General features: G+C 36.3%; 1 protein-coding gene across 2 annotated transcripts in view; it reads left to right on the forward strand.

Moving 5' to 3' along the window:
- ubr1 (ubiquitin protein ligase E3 component n-recognin 1) overlaps positions 1-18,176 on the forward strand; it is a 32,161-nt gene that overhangs the window by 11,703 nt on the left and 2,282 nt on the right. For both annotated transcript variants that reach the window (XM_079854261.1, XM_079854260.1), the window contains exons 15-46: positions 325-505; positions 1,683-1,744; positions 1,823-1,933; positions 2,939-3,004; positions 3,106-3,207; positions 3,299-3,362; positions 3,536-3,660; positions 4,872-4,924; positions 5,082-5,184; positions 5,271-5,316; positions 5,634-5,788; positions 5,899-5,998; positions 7,363-7,466; positions 7,552-7,632; positions 7,712-7,893; positions 9,478-9,680; positions 9,839-9,932; positions 11,616-11,768; positions 11,860-11,957; positions 12,052-12,148; positions 12,774-12,922; positions 13,228-13,283; positions 13,366-13,462; positions 13,538-13,605; positions 14,237-14,384; positions 14,488-14,575; positions 14,653-14,786; positions 15,234-15,342; positions 16,009-16,065; positions 16,161-16,238; positions 16,347-16,517; positions 17,989-18,090. In XM_079854261.1, the coding sequence (XP_079710387.1) occupies positions 325-505; positions 1,683-1,744; positions 1,823-1,933; positions 2,939-3,004; positions 3,106-3,207; positions 3,299-3,362; positions 3,536-3,660; positions 4,872-4,924; positions 5,082-5,184; positions 5,271-5,316; positions 5,634-5,788; positions 5,899-5,998; positions 7,363-7,466; positions 7,552-7,632; positions 7,712-7,893; positions 9,478-9,680; positions 9,839-9,932; positions 11,616-11,768; positions 11,860-11,957; positions 12,052-12,148; positions 12,774-12,922; positions 13,228-13,283; positions 13,366-13,462; positions 13,538-13,605; positions 14,237-14,384; positions 14,488-14,575; positions 14,653-14,786; positions 15,234-15,342; positions 16,009-16,065; positions 16,161-16,238; positions 16,347-16,517; positions 17,989-18,090 (3,437 nt within the window). The remainder of the gene's footprint in view (positions 1-324; positions 506-1,682; positions 1,745-1,822; positions 1,934-2,938; positions 3,005-3,105; positions 3,208-3,298; positions 3,363-3,535; positions 3,661-4,871; positions 4,925-5,081; positions 5,185-5,270; positions 5,317-5,633; positions 5,789-5,898; positions 5,999-7,362; positions 7,467-7,551; positions 7,633-7,711; positions 7,894-9,477; positions 9,681-9,838; positions 9,933-11,615; positions 11,769-11,859; positions 11,958-12,051; positions 12,149-12,773; positions 12,923-13,227; positions 13,284-13,365; positions 13,463-13,537; positions 13,606-14,236; positions 14,385-14,487; positions 14,576-14,652; positions 14,787-15,233; positions 15,343-16,008; positions 16,066-16,160; positions 16,239-16,346; positions 16,518-17,988; positions 18,091-18,176) is intronic.

Raw genomic sequence — 18,176 nt, forward strand, 5'->3', positions numbered from 1 at the left:
ATTGTTTATCCACTAGTTAATGAATGACCTGAAAATGTGACACTGTGTGGACGTGTACGTGTGTGTGTGTGGCCCTGGTAAACCTTACGTTGTGGGGACAAAATGTCCCCACAAGGACTGCAATACTATCTTTGACATTTTTGGTACCCATGAGGAAAACAGCTTATAAATCATTATAAATGATGTTTATTGAAAATGAAAAAATACAGAAAGATTTTGTGAGGGTTGTGTTTAGGGGATTGAATACAGTTTGTACAGTATACAAATCATTATGTCAATGGAAAGTCCCCATAAAACATGGGCGTGTGTGTTCTTTACCCACAGGAGCGGGTTCTGCTGTTGGCGTTTCAGGAGTGTCACAGAGCTCTAATGTCCTGCACCAACCAGCCCTTCCGCAGCGAACCGGCGGACAGCTACATGTGCAAGCAGATCCTCCACTCACGGCCGTACAAAGTCTCCCAGGAGCCCGTCTCCATCCACCTGCCCATCTCCAGACTACTGGCTGGTTAGCAGAATTGTTGAATTTCTGCATCAGAAGTCAGAATTTGGGGGGTTTCTCGCTGCTGATATTTTGAAATGACACAGGAAGTCGTGTCTGCGGTTTCTTCAAAAATTGCAGTGTTCTTGCATGAAAGAGATGATTTACTATTTTTCAATGCAACCCATATTTTCTCTATCAACATTCTTTTATTTTACATTGTTCCTTATTCCTTGTTACATTGGTCCAAACTATTTTGTCAGAACATCTGTGGACATGTATGACTGTGCCGTGAGCTCCAAAAGCCTGTTTGACTGCATTCCTTTTAAAAAACAAAACTAAAACAATAATCTGTTTTCGTTAATTAGATTTTGTGACATGCTTTTAATAGATTTTGTTTTATATATATATTCAAATCTGTTTATATATTATATGTATGCACAATAATGTATAAAAGTAAATGTAGTACAGCTAAAATATAATTTGACTCTGATTTAACTACCATTTACTACCATTCAAAAGTTTGAGGTCAGTAAGATTTTTATTTTATTTTTTAAGTCTCTTATGCTCAGCAGGGCTGTATTTATTTGATAAACAGTCATATTGTGAAATATAATTACAATTTAAAAAAGCAGTTTTTTTTTAAATGTTTAATTTAAAATATATTAAAATAGAAAATAGTCATTTTAATTGTAATAATTTATTCCTGTGATGGTAAATCTGAATTGTCAGCATCATTACTCCAGTCTTTAGCATCACATGATCCTTCAGAAATCATTCTGATATGCTGATTTTGTGCTCAAGAAACATTTCTTATTATTATCAATGTTGGGAAAAGTTGTGCTGCTAAATATTTTTTAGAAATATATTTCAAGATTCTTTATTGAATAGAAAGTTTAAAAGAACACCGTTTATTTAATATAGAAATATTTAGAAATCTTTTTGTAAAATCTTTCATTTATTTATTTTGTCTTATTTATTTGTAAGGCTTTACTGTCACTTTTGATCAATTTAATGCATACTTGCTAAATAAAATGATCAGTTTCTTTAAAAAAAAAAAAAAAAAAACAACAACAAAAATGTAGAGACCCCAAACTTTTGAATGGAAGTGTATTTCCATATATTATTTGAACTCATTGATCATTTTTTTTGTTACTTCAGTAATCTCTGGCTGTTATCTAACCCTATCTGAATCTGCTCTCAGGTCTATATGTGCTGTTGTGCCAGACTGGAGCAATCCAGTACCTCCCTGACTTTGTGGATCCTGTGAGTGTAGCATTCATGAATAAAATAGTAATGTGTGAAGTTCTAGTTCTGTGGTTTATAGGTGTGTGTGTGTTTCAGGTGCATCTGAACTTCACTGAGCTAGCGGATCAGCCCCTGCGCTGTGTTGTGTTGGCGGCTCAGGTCGGTGCCGATATGTGGCGCAGAAACGGCCTGTCACTCGTCAGTCAGGTGAGGGCGACACTAATTCCAAAAAATGTTTTAACGCTTGGTCACACATCAGATGTCACTAAAAACATCAAAGTAGACAATATTTGTAAGCACAATAGTTAAATTCTCTGAAAAACCTGAATAACATGTTCAAAATCTGAACATAAAGTCTCCAAATAAAAACTGTTGATCATCAACTGATATTGATGATATTTCAAACACATCCATAGTTTCATTTTAACATCTTGTAAATTTGGATGTGGTGTGAAATGTCTCTTAATGATTTTGATGCATTCGATATTGTATTTAATTTGTAAGAAAATATACATGAACGTTTGTATTGTATATTTGAATGAAAAGGACAAAAAACACACACTATGTAACACAATTCAAATGCACAAATTTAAAGGGGTCATATGATGCTAATTAATGTTTTCCTTTAGTGTGGAATGTATCTGTTTGTGCATGTATACGATCTGCAAAGTTATAAAACTCATAGACTCCAACAAAGAGATTTATTCTATCTGACAGAGAACACTGATCCAGATCCACTGTGAAACATTCTGCTCAAGTCATGCTTGCAAAGTTGGTTTCGATCGACCGGCTTGATCATCTGCATTTTCAGAATCTGACTCGGGGCCGAAAAGATACGGTAAAATCGATGACATTATTAACTGTGTGTTTACAGTTGCTTAAAGCTGAAGCTCGCGATTATGGTAAGGGGGCGTTACATTTCCGACACATGCTTGAGCTGTTTGGCCAATCACAACGCACAAGGTCAGCTGGCCAATCAGAGCGCACTGAGGATTTTCGGAAGAAGGGGCTTTGTAGAAATAGAGGAGCTGCAATAATGTACAGTATGTCAAAAATAATATTTTTTTAAACATTAAAGCATCTTAACCTATACCAATAATCTAAAATAATGAACTTTTAAAATAGCTTCATATAACCCCTTTAAATACACAGGTTGTGTTGTGTCATTTATGTATTCTAACTTTGGCTAATGTTTGTTGGCTCTGTTGTTAGGTGTATTACTATCAGGATGTAAAGTGCAGGGATGAAATGTTTGATAAGGATGTTATGATGCTGCAGGTATGTGCATACAATCATAAATGTGTGAATAAAAAATATAATATAATTCTAAAATTAATACAAATATATTGATATTAATGACATTTTCTGGCCAACCACAGATTGCTGCTTCCAAAATGGACCCCAATCATTTCCTCATGCTTGTTCTTTTGAGATTTGAACTTTTCGATATTTTTAATGGCAACTGCTCCAGTAAAGATCAGGTGAGTAAGTTGAGATAAAAAATGAGAATTTTTTTTTTCCTCATAAATAATTGTTGATTTTGATTGGTTTCTGTGCCTTTTCATCACACAGGAAGTACTGAAACAGTGGAATAGGTTAACAGAGCAGATGCTCTACCTGATAATCGTCATTGTTGGTAAGATCTCACAACATGACCTTTTATTCCCACCATAGTTAGTTATGGACATTTTTACAGTTTGCTGCCTCTAGTTGATGTGTTATCAGTTGTTTTATGTAAATGGTTTTATTGGAGACACTGCCTTTATTGTTTTACCTCATGTATAAATATTTTACATGCAAAATATGCAGGTGAGCGGTACGTACCTGGAATAAGTCATGTGACTAAGGAGGACGTGACTATGAGGGAGGTTATCCATCTGCTCTGTATTGAACCCATGGCTCATAGCAGCCTGGTCAAAAGCCTGCCTGATAATGTAAGACATTTAGTGCATTTATACTGTATCTAGTGCATATATTTCATGTTATTATTTTAATTTATGTATTGATTTATTGCTAACATTTTACAAAAAGCTCCCATTAGTTAACAAACTTTAACAATTGTAACAGTTTTTATTAGACTAATGTTAGTTAATATAAAGTACAACTGTTCAATAGCAGTTTCCATCCAAAGTTGCAAATTTAACGTGCAAAAATGGAATATCGCTTAAAACATTTTTGAAACAACGTTTCCATTCCATATGTTCAAGAGAAAAAAAAATCAACTTCTTGGGAAATTGGTGCAAAATATCTGTAATGAAGATGGAAGTTGCTGCAGTCAGGGAAACCACTTTGGCTCTTTTTTTGAACATCATAGATGACTTGCGCCTCAGAGCACAGACGAAACACTATATACGCTGTCATGCTATCTTGTGTTCAGATGCCTGGTGTTTGGAAATGCAATCATGTGAGACATTTCTGGGGAGGAATTAAACCAAATCATTCTGATGAGACACTTTGGCTCAGGCGTTTCAGAATGATCAAACCAATATTTGAGATGCTATGCAATGAAATTGGTCCGCTGTTTGGTCCAGTTTTCCAATCGCATCCAAAAATGTGTTTCCATCGTAGTTTATGCACGTGTTCTTGTCGGATAAAACATTTACAGGGTTCAAGCAAAAAAAAAAAAATTACATTTGGAAAATGTTTGTTTTAACTGTTGTGCTTTCAAGGTTTGAAATATGCTTGAATTTTGAAAATCATCCTTGAAAATGCTTGTTTTTTTTCTTAGAACGCCTCGATAAAAAAAGAAAGAAAAAAATTACTTTTGAAAATAGTGGTGGATCATTTGCGCATCATTGCATTGATATCACATGAGCATTTGCGTCAGATGTAGTGTTGGGCGATGTGCTCTATTAGTCAAATCGTCCTATAGGCGATACACAATATTATCGCTGTTTTTATTATTCATATTAACTTAAACAGTTAACTAAGTTAATGAATAAACCTTATTGTAAACTGTTACCTATTTAGTTGATATTTATTCAATTATTCAGCATTACAGTAAAATGATGGTAGCCAGTTCTGACTGAGATTTACGTACATTAACTTACTAAATTACATTGTCTGAATGTGTGTGGTAGTTTAAAAACTTTTATAAAATTTTAACTGTTCTAACTAAATGAATTTTTTTTTTAATGCAACACAGGAAAGCCACGAAACAGTGCTTGAAACGGTTATCTCCAAGGTTGCCACTTTCAAGTGAGTACATTTCACCAAATCTTTAGTTGGTTATATCAGTTATTACACTGTTATTACTAGTTATTATACCAGTTGTGTCACTGACCGCTCTAAGAAATGCAAAGTATATTCCAAACAGCACTCTCTAACATTTAACTCTTTGTTAAATGCGGTTTAGAAAACCGGGAGTGTCAGGCCATGGCTTGTATGAGCTGAAGAAGGAATATCTGAAAGAGTTTAACCCCTTCTTCTATCATTATTCCAGACCACAGCATAGTAAGGTATATGATGCGCCTGTTATCTCATTGTCTCATTCAGTAAAACACATTAGTCTTGAAACAGCAGGATGTTTTTTTGTTCATGTTAGGCAGAAGAGGCTCAGAAGAAAATGAATCGAGAGGGCAGTAATAAAGGTATGTAGATGTGTTTTGTACTGAAAACAAGCATGTAGTGCAGAATAAAAAATGAAATGGATTTTTTTTTTTTTTTTTTAAGTGCTAAACAAAAATGCAACATTTGTTTATATACAAGTAAAATAAAATAAAAATGTATTAGCAATTATATGATAATGAATATGAGCAGATCTTTTGAGTCATTTTTACTATAATTGTGAATTTTTGCACCTGAATGCTGCATTGACCAATCAGAAGCCAGGACCGGAACTGCCCATTTATGATTTTTCAACGGAAAATTTCACTTGTCGTTGATATCTGATGTTCCTCTATTTTAGCCCTCTGCCCCCCAGTGCCCCCTCACTTTTGTCCAGCATTCTCAAAAATAGTGCATCTCCTCTGCTGTGACGTCTTCATCCATGTTCTGAGGAGAATTCTCCAGAAAGCAGTGGAGGACCGTTCCAACCGATGGACTGAACCCATGATCCAGAGGGTACGACTTTTACGGCTTTTGTTTTTCTAAGAACATTGTTAATTACCTGGAATATCATTGGCTGTTGCTGTTTTGATATGGGGATTTTTAACGTGCATGTCTGACTTTAGGCACTGCACCTTGTAGGCCAGGCTCTACTGGAGGAAAAAACACAGTTGGAAAGCAGCGGTGCTGAAGAAGTGAACTTTGACTTCAGTCTAAAAGCACAAAGTAAGATGTTACCCTTCATCTTGGCCTAGCACAAAACCTAGTGTGATGCTTTGCATCTTTACATAGACAGCATCCTAACGGCACTGTTATACTATGAGATATGAGAGCGGCGTTAAGATGAATATGTAAATATGTGCTGTGCGCTTTCCTTTAAACACACAACAAAATGGCAGTGGTGAGAAAACAGCAGTAAAGAAAGCATCTGATCATAGTGATGTGGATATGTTTGCACAAGCTCTGCAATTCGAGTCAAGTCATATTTTTTTATATACCGTATATACCCTAAAAATAGGCTGAAAAATGGGGGGTCGTCTTATATTCGCGATATAGACAAAATAAGCAACATAATATCTGTGTTTAACTGAATTAAAACGCTGCTCCTCTCTGCCGAGAGAGAGAGAGAGAGAGAGAAAAGAAAAAGAAAGGTGCGTGCGCGAGACGCAGAGCGAGAGAGAGAGAGAAAGGTGCACGCGTGCTGGAAGAGAGAGAATGAATTTTCCCTGCAATTTTCAAATAAAATTATTTTCTGTTGAAAACCAGATTTTTTTTTTTCCCACAAAAATCTTTTTTGTTTCAATTTGTGTCCCAAAAATAAGTCTGGAAAATGGGGGGGTCGTCTTATATTCAGGGTCGTCTTATATTCGGGTATATACGGTACCACTTCATACAAAAATATTGCTTTAATACTTTTACATTATTAAACATGAATAAGCAGTGTCAGTGTCTTTTAATTAGAATTGCAACTTAAATTTGCACCGTTCATGCTTTTACGGACGTCTGACCATGACCGACTCAGAGCACAGAGCCTTTGCTAATTATATTGCGATATGAAAATAAAGCATACAGAAATTGTATCAAGTATTTAATTAAAAAAATACATTTCCTGTACAGCTGTGAAAATACAATACTAAGGGTACGTTTACACGACAGCGATGTACTAAAAACATTGCGTTTTTCACGTACAGATGCCAGTAGTTGGCGATGTAAAAAAACACCACGTGCCTATAGACTGAACACGTAATACGCATGCTCATGATGTCACCAATTTCACAAATTCACGTTTTTGTAGTTTACATAGTGACTATAACAGTATCGTTTTCAAAAACTTGCACTTTGAAACCAGTTTTCAAAAGCTTTCGCTTTCAGGCCCCCAAAACGCCATTGTCGTGTAAATGAACGACCAAAACGCATAAAAAGTTTTTAGTTTCTGCACATGCATATATTTATTTAATTAAATTGCAGCCTTTCCCACTAAGCCAAATCACAGATTTACTGTTTGATTTTATTTCAGTATATTAACCGTTAGCAATGAAGGCCTTGCTGTATGTATTTGCTGATCGATACAGATGTGTTTGTATTTTCAGAAACTGGTTCTGAACATGGCAAGTCTTTGTTCCACTTCCTGAACAGAATGAAGTCTTTACCTTCTCTGGAAGCTCAGAATGACATGATCACATGGAACTTGCAGGTATGAAGATGATGATTATTTAATGTGTATCTGATTGTTTGATTCATCGATTTGAAATGAAAGACGTGAATGTCTCCACTGCAAGATGTTTGAGGTGGTGAAGTGTCTTCGGGAGAAATCCGGTCCTGTTGCTTCATTTGCTGTAGATCACAGCAAGTCAGAAGAGGTATTGCGATTCACACAGATTCAAAAGTGGAAATGCTTCCGTGTCTTCGAGGGGTTTGAAGTGTGTTGTCTCTGCTCAGAGCGTTCAGGATAAGGAGAAAGTGGAGCGGAAGAGAAAGGCTGAAGCTGCTAAAGCACACCGGCAGAAGATCATGGCTCAGATGTCGGCCATGCAGAAGAACTTCATAGAGTCCCACAAGATGCTTTACGACAACGTTCCTGAGAGCTCGAGTCAGAGCGACACCGCCACGTCTGTGGAGAGGTCAACACTTCTGCTCATCACTTTCTCTTATACCTTGTTATTCTTTTTCGCTTTTTCACTTTCTTTTTGTTTTTTATTCATTATTGCACTGTTCACTTTTGTTTATTATTTTGAGAAGATTCATATTAAGGTTCCATTTATTAACATTAGTTAACTACATTGTTTACAAATACTTCTAAAAATACTTCTAAAGCATTTACCGTATTAATCTTAGTTAATTTATTAGTAAATGTAAAAAAAAAATATCAAATGATTAAAATAAAATGTTGGACCTGAGCTAACATAACATAGTATTTTTATTAACTTAAATTAACAAAGTGTAATAAATACTGTAACAAATGTATTCCTCATTATTAATGTTAGTTATCCAATAAGGTTCCGTTACTTTACATTAGTTAATTTTAGTTCACTAATGGGACCTTATTGTAAATATTTAACATTTAACAATATTTTTAAGTTCTATTGTCATAATTTTTTTAATACATTTTTACTCTGTTTCATGTTTCTATTTTCGTTTCTTTCATTTTTAACTTTTGCTTTTAGTTTTTTTTTTCACTCTTGCTTTCTTTCACTTTTAGCCTTTTTTTTATTAGTGTGGCATTTAATCATCCTTTTATTTACTTTTCCCCTTTCTTTCTTTCTTTCTTTCTTTCTTTCTTTCTTTCTTTCTTTCTTTCTCTTTCTTTCTTTTTCTTTTTTTCTTTCTTTGCTGCTTTTCTACCAATTCCTTGTATCCCCCCCTTACTCATTCTATTTTGACTCTTTAGTTTTTCACTTTCTCTTCTACTTTTTCTCTTTCACTTTTTTTACTGTTTCACTTTCTTTTGGCCTTTTTTATTGCACTCATTGCACTTAGTGTTTTTTATCATACATCTTTTTTCATTATTTTGCTCTTTTTCACGGTCTTTCCTTCTTTTTTTCGTACTTTTCACTTTTGTTCTGTTTTGCTGTAGCCTTTTAATTATTTATTTCGCTGCTTTCTTGTGATTTTTAACAGTTTTATTACAGTATTTCACTCTTTCATTCTTATTTCTTATTCATTTTGCTTTTTTTTGTATTCTTGCTCTTTCTTTTACTTATTTTTTTCCATTGTTCTTCCCTGTCATTCTTTCAATCTTTCAGGATTTACTGTTTTACTAATTTAATTATTTCTCTTTCTTTTATGCTCTTTAGTTTCTTTTGCTTTCTCTTAGACTTTTTAAATTTATTTTGCTCTTTCACTTTCCTTTTCCCTTTATTCATTTTTGCACCATGCACTTTTTTTTATTATTATTTTTATATTATATTATCATATTTTCATTATACATTTTTACTCTTTTGTTTTTTTTTATCCATAATTTTTCCTTTCGGTTCCTTCCTCTTTGGTTCCTTTCACATTTCTCTCTTTTGCTTTTGAACTTTTTACTCTTTCATTTTTATGCATTTTCATTTTTTTCCTTATTATTTGATTCAGTATTTTCTTTAATTCTTTTGTTCTTTTGTCCCCTAAAGCCTGCCTATCAGAATAGCCTATGCCTATTGTCATTTGATATCATTTCGGCGAACACAAATGTGATCTAAATGAATTCCACGGTGTGTGTGCAGCTGTGGGATGGATGTGGATGAGAGCCGAGTGGCTGTGGGTCCTCAGCAGGGCTTTTGTTCCTCAGACTGGGAGGCTTTGACCTGTATCCTGTGTCAGGAGGAGCAGGAGGTTCAGGCTCAGGCAGCAGCCATGGTCCTCACGGCATGTGTGCAGAGATCTACAGTTCTCACCCAGAACCGTGCGAAGACGCTCACCACCAAAGGTACCTCTCGAGTACATTTATTGCTATGAAGCTGCAAGCATTGACACAAGACACGTTGAGATGATTTAATGACACAATGATGAAAGGAATTATGCAAACATTGCTAATGTACTGTGATGCTGAATCAGACTGATTTCTTTCTTTTTTTTGTCCAACAGAAGGCTGCTACCCCGTGATTATGCCCGCTGATCTGGCTGTGGGCACACACACTGGCAGCTGTGGACATGTGATGCATGCCATCTGCTGGCAAAAGTGAGTCAGTGCTTAAATAGTTACTTAAAGGTGCTGTATGTATCTTTTTCACTCTACTAAAGCATAAAACCACCAATAGTATTTCGACACCCTGGGAATGCCAGTTAGGATCCCCATAAAAAGCCTCGGTATCCATCTAAAAATCTCTGTGAACGAGAGCATATTAAAACGTGGATAAATCAACTCATTAACTTGCGTGTAAGTCTCCTCGGCTTTCATTGTCAATTGCACTCGTTCCTGTTGCGTGTCCTCAAACTGGCAACCCGCGTGAGCGTCGAGTCTGAGGAGGGGGCAGGGTAAATGATGATCTCTGATATTTTGAATTTGGATTTCTGTTCCATTTTCCATTTACTATTGTCATTCTTACAGACTGCATCTTTAAAGTGTAACTTTCAAAAAGCCTTAAATTTGACTTTTAAAAGGCCTTCAGATACCATGTAAAGGTGATTAACATTTTTTTTATATATATATTGAATATACTTAATGCCTAACAATTACCTTATCCATATTTCATTCAGTTGCAAAACTCAAGTATATAAAAGTCTCTCTATATTTTAATGTTTTTAATCAAGTAATGATTCATAAAAAAGGACAATTAAAAGTTGCTCACTCACTCTAAAATTAGATTTTAGTTGTCAGTATATACCTTAGCATTACTACAGTAATGATAGACACACAGGTACAGTAGGCCTTTGTTATTGTCCAGATTGGCAGTATTGTCTTAATAGACTACTTGCACAACCACTTCCACGTTCTACTTATTACAACTCGAGAGTTTCTGGTAACAGCGTTCAGCGCACCTATATACACGAGAATGCAGATTATTTCTACGTTTTATGGCTGTCAATTGATTAAAACTATGAATCATTTTCTCTGCATTAACATAAATTATCTTGAACTTGCTGAAATGTTCCTATAATATATTTGCTTTCCAACTGTGCATTCTGAATAATTAAATATATTTCCCCACTAACTGCAGCAGTGCAGAGCTCGTCTTCTCATTAACGTGTTTTTCTCTTACTGATCATATTTCACAACTGTTGAGTTTACATTTTTAAAATGAGTTTGACTGATAAAAAGGATTGCTTGTGTCCGCTGGTGCTCTTTTTCCAGTATTTTAAAATATTAGAATAAATTTAACGATAGATTAAAGACTAAATATTTAATTAATCTTAAAGAGTAAAGCACAAAACGTAGAGGAGACTAATAGTCAACTACTTTGAACATTAAGCATTTTGGGCATAAACATTTAAATTACATAGAGCAAAATGATTGACAATGAAAAAATAAAGGACAGAATAGTCAATGCAATATTTAATTAAATAAATGTTCGGACTGATCTTAATCATCAGGACTTTCACACTTCAGCGTCACGGTCACTAGTTTAGACGAGCACTGACACCCTGTGGTGAAACTATCACGTATGTTTAACAGCCACTGCTTTCTCAGATTAAAACTTCATGTTCCGTTGAGTTTAGAAAATTCTTTAAACGTTAATCATCTCTTCTCCTGTCTCTGAAAATGTCCAGATTTTTAAATCATTTTAGGTGGCGTTTAGTCAACTAGGTGACTACAGCACATTGAAAATATACATAACCAGAAATAAATGAGTTGTACTATTTCAAAACGGATACTAAAAATATAGCACACCTTACATCGTCATGCCTTTTTGTCTGTTTGCAGGTACTTTGAGGCTGTGCAGAACACCACTCGGAATCGGCTGCATGCAGAGCTGATCATAGACCTGGAGAACGGCGAGTACATGTGTCCGCTCTGCAAGTCCCTGTGTAACACGGTCATCCCGCTGATCCCTGTGGAGCCCAGCAGGATTAACTAGTACAGCACCTTTAATAACCTTTTTATATTCAATATTTGGTGTTGATGAGTTGAGTTGAAATGTTCACTCTCTCTGTTTTCTCTCTGACAGTGAGAATGCTGAGTTAGTTGGTCAGCATCTCACTCTTGAGCGCTGGGTTCAGATTATTTCTTCTCGGATCAGAGGGCTGAGAGCCACATGGGAAGCGGGTGAGACTCTAAACTGATGTGTCTTTTCAATTTCTTAATGTCATTGACACTTTCTTTTTAATTTGGATGGATTTGTGTGTTGGTGTATTTACAGACAATAACAGTGAGGCAGCAGCGGAGGAAGCAACAGCACTTTTTGACGAGTGTCAAGCTGATTTCAGATCCATTCTCAGTTTTGGAGTTCAAGAGCCGTGAGTCTCTAAACAGACTGATCTTTACTTAAGTCAATGTGGCATAAAAAAATGACCATATTTACTTAATATATGCTTCTGATCCTTTATGTATTTATTTAACTTAATGAGAAATACATGATTTTGTTGGTTTTATATAATATGTTGGTCATATACAGTCCTTGTCAGAATAATTGGCATGGTAAATATTGGATAAATAAATCTGCATATAAATTCAGTTTACCAAATGTAAATTAATTGAATGGTTGGGGAAATCACATTATAGTGCAATGTAGATTTATTTTTAACAGCTTTCTCATAAAAAAAAATATTTTTTTTTTTAAATATTATATATGTGTGTGTGTATGTACATATACATAAATTAAAAAATAATATAAATTATTGATTTCTTAAGAATCATGTGACACTGAAGACTGAGTAATGGCTGATGAAAATGAAGCTTTACATCACAGAAATAAATGATATTTTAAAGTATATTCAAATAGAAAACCATTCATTCATTTTTAAAAAAATAATATTTCACAATATTACTTTTTTTTTATAAATAAATATTTATTAATATTGACATATGACAAATTCATGTTGTCACTGAATATGATCATCTAAAATCCCCATTTCTGATCAGGCCGAAGTTCTCTCGCAGTATCACAGAGATGTTGGGGGTCTGTGCGACTACGGTGCACAGGGTGGGTCTGCAGACGCCTCCCAATGACCTGTGCCCGTACGTGCCTGTCATGTCCTGGAACACTTGTGCCTACACCATCCAGGCCATCGGTAATGCACTCCTCCGTCATAACTGGGGCCTTTGTTAGGCATTGTTGTTTGTAAAGCTGCGTAAAAACAGTGGCAACATTCACACCCATAACCATATTTAAGTTTCACTCTGAAATGATCAGTGCATCAGCAGTGTGAATGACACTTCCAACTGTGTTCTGCTGCTTTGTGAATGTAGCCATGGTGTATTGTGAAAAGTAGTATACAAGTAAATTTGACCCAACTCCATAGACTTCATAGATAACTGAGATGCATCCTTTCATTTAGACTTGTGTGTTGAATCTGATTTCTTTCTGTCTCTTTAGAGAACATGTTACAGGAAGAGGGAAAGGCTCTTTTTGGATCCCTCCAGAACAGACAGGTCTGGATTGGCTGTACTGATATTGATCATAGTATGCACCATTTAATGTGGGATTGATTTCTTAAACCGTGTTGTTCTTCAGCTCTCTGGACTCAAAGCGCTGGTGCAGTTTTCAGCAGCTCAGAGGCTGAGGAGCAGTCAAGCTGTCATACAGAACCATTTTGCTGATATGTTAGCAGGTATGTCACGTTTATGAGAGGATGGATATGTTTGGTGGTTTTGTTCATATAATAATTCTCTTTGCCTCTTTCTAGTCCTGGTTCCTGTTCCAAATGTAGAAAACACACCATCAATATTAGAAGTGGATTTCTTTCATCTACTGGTGAGTGTTTTTTTTGTTGTTGTTTTTTTAACTGGACCTTATAAATAGTCAACATGAATCCATATCCATCTGCTAAATAAATAAAATGCTAGAGGAAAGGCTAAATTATTTTTGCCTATGGATAGATAGATAGTAAACTTGTATTGAATTGTACATTATTTATTGATTTATATGATTGTGCATTTATATTAATTTTACAAAAGTGCAGATCCATCCATCGTCTAGATCTAAATAAATAAAATGCTGAATGACTGAAAGGTTACATTTTTGCCTGGAAGATGATAAACAAGCACAAAAAGAAGTCCCATAGACTTGCATTGACCCAAACCATATCTAGAGACTTAGGGAATGGCTCTTTTGCTCTGAGCCAGAAAATAACCAGCCAAAATACCCTAGTATCCACATACCAACATGCTAAAAACCACACAGAACAACTCCGCAACCACATGTCAACGCCCTGGCATTATGGAGGCGACTTCTGCACGGGCACGTACCATTAACAATTTTAGAAAAATGCTCTTTTATGCACTTAGACTTCAAGCGATAATTCAGAGCAGCTAGTTATGTTAGTTCTAAGTGGTTGAACATTACCATTGAGTTGTTGGACTGTATGTTGTGATGTTCTGCTCAGGTGGGGCTGGTTCTGTCCATCCCAGCGTTGTACCAGGAAGAGGCCGTAGACCTGCAGCCTTCGGCAGTCAGCACAGCGTTCAATCACCTCTACCTGCTGCACCTGGTGACTATGGCACACATGCTGCAGATCCTGCTGGCCTCACACGGTAAACACACACACTGCTGGATGCCAGTGGACACAAAAGTATGACATTTTTGCAAAATCCTTTGCACAGCACTGTTTCAGCAATATTGTGTGTATGTGTGTAGATTGTGCTGTGATAGGAATGGCGGAGGAGGGCGACGAGGCCCAGGCTGCAGCAGAACTCTTCTCTATTGTGTATCAACACACAGACGGGTGAGTTTATACACGTCATGTAGGGGAAGACGCCCACTTCCTCTCTTGCTGGCTCTCATGGTCTCTCTCTTTCTCAGGTTGAGGCCTGGTGTATCTGGCTTCACTGTAGAGAGTGTAAAGAGAGGTGTCCTTCCCTTCCTGCGCTGTGCTGCACTGTTCTTTAATTGCCTTACAGGAGTGCCCCCTCCAGAGGAGCTGTCCAGTACTGCAGGTCACTGCACTTCATTAGTTGGATTAAACGTGCCACACTGCTGTTTCCCTGAAAACACTTAAAGGTGCTGGAAGCGATTTCTGAGAAACCTTGTTGAAAGTGGATCGGACCTGAGTGCCTAAACACATTTGTAGCCAATCAGCAGTAAGGGGCGTGTCTACTCATGAGGGGGGAGGTGCCTGTGTTGCACAGCGTGTTGGTGAATTTGGGGGCGGAGCTATCAAGATTAGGGCTTGTTTGTTTCTGGTGATTTCAAATATCAACAGTATTTTTCAGAAATCGCTTACTGCACGTAAGTTTATCATCCAGGATATCATTCAGTGAATGAATTGGGCAGTGTGCAATATTGTTAACAGTGTGTGTGTACTGCGTACTGGAGCAAACTCCACAGTGCTGTATCAGTATAAATTGTATAAAACCATTATTAATCATAATTCATCTTTGCAGAATCACCTGATAGTCAGCTCGCTCTGCTGTGTAGTTACCTCTCCTTACCATCCAACCTGTTTCAACTGTTTCAAGACTACAGGGATGTCGTAACTACCTTATTAAAGAGGTAAACATCAGATGATGCAAGCTCACAACTTTTATTTTTTAATATATGTATTAATGAGCCATGTCTACATATCTACAATATCTCCTACATTTTTGCTAATGAACTTCATTACTTGGTATAATAATAATTATACAATTAAATTAATAATAATAATAATAATAAACAAAACAACAATAATAATAATATATTATTGTTGCTGTTTAGTAGTTTATTATTATTATTATTATTATTATTATTATTAATAATAATAATAATAATAATAAACAGTATTGTTTTTGCATTGTTATTGTTGTTGCTGCTGCTTTATTGATAATCATTATAATTATAAAAACAAACAACCAAAGTAATACAAGTAGTATAATAGTTTTGCTGTTCAGTTGTTGTTAATTAATTAAAAATTATTGTACAAAAAAAAGATTATATATAACAATAATAATACATATTGTTTATTTTTAATAATAATTTAAAATGTACAATTAAATACAAATTAAATACAAAATACAAATTGAACAATTAAAATTATTATTGCTGTTTAGTTTTTGTTGATAATTAAAATAAGAATGATGATAATAATAGTTAATAATTGACAAAAATGAACATTCCTAATTCCATATTTATCCATTGATTGAGTTTGATTATAAACATTGCTTTGTGTCTGTGTTTTAGGTGGTGTGGGAATACAGCCATATCCAAAGCCCTCAAAGGAGAAATGCACATCATCAGGTTTGATGACACTCGAGTTCTCCTCCGACTGATAGTAAACTCCCTTCCTCTTTATTTAAGCACTAATTTCTTTGAATTTCTCAACTGTTATTCAGGTATCCTCACAAGAGAAATAGGCTAATAGATCTTCCAGAGGACTATAGTGTGTTGCTCAACCAAGCTAGTCACTTTAAGTAAGTACTATTAATAAAGGATTGCCTAGAATGTCTGTTGAGGGAATTGAATATTTTCTGCAGATTAATAGGATGTTTCCTGTGTTGACTATATTTTTTCTTCCATAGATGCCCAAACTCATCAGATGACGAGCGGAAGCACCCGACTCTGTGTCTGCTGTGTGGGGTCATGCTGTGTGCGCAGAGCTCATGCTGTCAGGTGCAGCTGAACGGAGAGGAAGTGGGAGCGTGTACGGCCCACGCCACAGTCTGTGGGGCTGGAGTGGGAATGTTTCTCAGGTGAGAGGAAGGAGAAAGTTTACTGTGTGTATCTTATTTTACAAAACAAATGTCTGTTAAGTAGGGAAGTAACAGTACACAGGAGTCACGGTTCGGTATGCACCTCGGTTTTAAGGGTCACGGTTCGGTACAGTTCGACACCTCGCATCACTGCACTGTAGTAGTGAGACTTCCATGAGTCACGACACAAACCAGCACAATGACAAATGATTTTGCGTCATAACAGCAGAAAAAACTTTAAATACTCCATCATTTATGGTGATATGATAAGAGTAAGACATCATTCGAAACTGTAAAGTTTCAATCCCGCTTTCCTTTTCATTAAGCTTGTGGAGCGCATCACGAAAATGAATCGAAACTCAGCGTTTAGGCTACTGTGGCCCTGTCCCAAATGGCGCACTTCAAGAGGACTTTCGGTCTCGTGGACTTATATTGCGCGTGCTCGCTGAGTCTACAAGTCCGTAGGCCGTCCAATTCGGCATTTTAACGCTCTGAAGTGTGCTCAGCAGCGCCCCCTTTGTACCCTTGAAGCGGTCTTCCACGAAGCCCGCATAGATGCAGGCTCCACACACTTTAACTACCCAGGAATCCTTGCGAAAGGCCAATCAGACAACGGATGGGAGGAGATTTCGCTCACGGACAATTGTTGACATGTCTGAGAAGAAAATATTATGTTTTTTATGACCTAGATGTACAGTTTATACAAACATTATGGTCATCGAGCAGTGGTTGATGTCTCAAACATAATAGCGCGTTGAATAATACGATCGCATTATGATTCATTAAATAAGTAGAACCGAATGTCAGGGCTTTACTGAGTCATATATAAACACAGTATGAATAATGAAACCTGTAAATTCATCTGAAACTCATGCACATTTTCATTATGTGTTAAAATTGTAATCTTAGTTCAAATGGTACATTATGTATTATCATGTACAACTGTATACATCATTTAAATAAGCATGATGTATCTATTGTCCAGGTGGCATGCATAATATCAAAATATAGAACTGTAAAATTAGGCTGTGTAGTTGACATGGAGATAAGACTCAACAATGTGATTTCTCCTGTCCAACAACAACCAGACTGTTGTTTCCGGCGTGACGATCGAGTCTGCCCCAAAAATACCTCTCAATGCGCCCTCGTGGACTCGCACCAAGGGCCCTATAGGTCTGCACTACATGACGTCACCAAAGTGTGGACTCTGAGGAAGTCCACAAGTCCGAAGTGTGCCATTTGGGACAGGGCCTGTTTTGGGTTAGTGCATAGATCGTATCATCTTCTTCTGCTCTTTTTCCTGTTGTGGCGGTCAGCAAACAGCGTTGCATTACTGCGTGCGCCCCCTTCTGGATTGGAGTGTGGATCTCCTGTGACTGACTGTATTCGTCATCTGGCTGAATGCACCGAACCGTGACACCCGTACCGTGACGGTTATACATACAAATTCTGTTTGTGTCTTTCTGAACAGGGTTAGAGAGTGTGAGATTGTCTTGATGGCCAGTAAGACACGGGGCAGTCCCTATCCAGCACCTTACCTAGATGATTATGGAGAAACAGACCCTCAGCTTGGGTAAAGTTCATTGTTGTGAATGAGAAGTTGACATATAAGATGTTTTCTATAATGTGACTTATTTTTTAATCAATATTAAAATATTT

This window comes from Squalius cephalus (assembly GCF_949319135.1).
Source record: "Squalius cephalus genome assembly, chromosome: 20".
Taxonomy (NCBI): Eukaryota; Metazoa; Chordata; class Actinopteri; order Cypriniformes; family Leuciscidae; genus Squalius; species Squalius cephalus.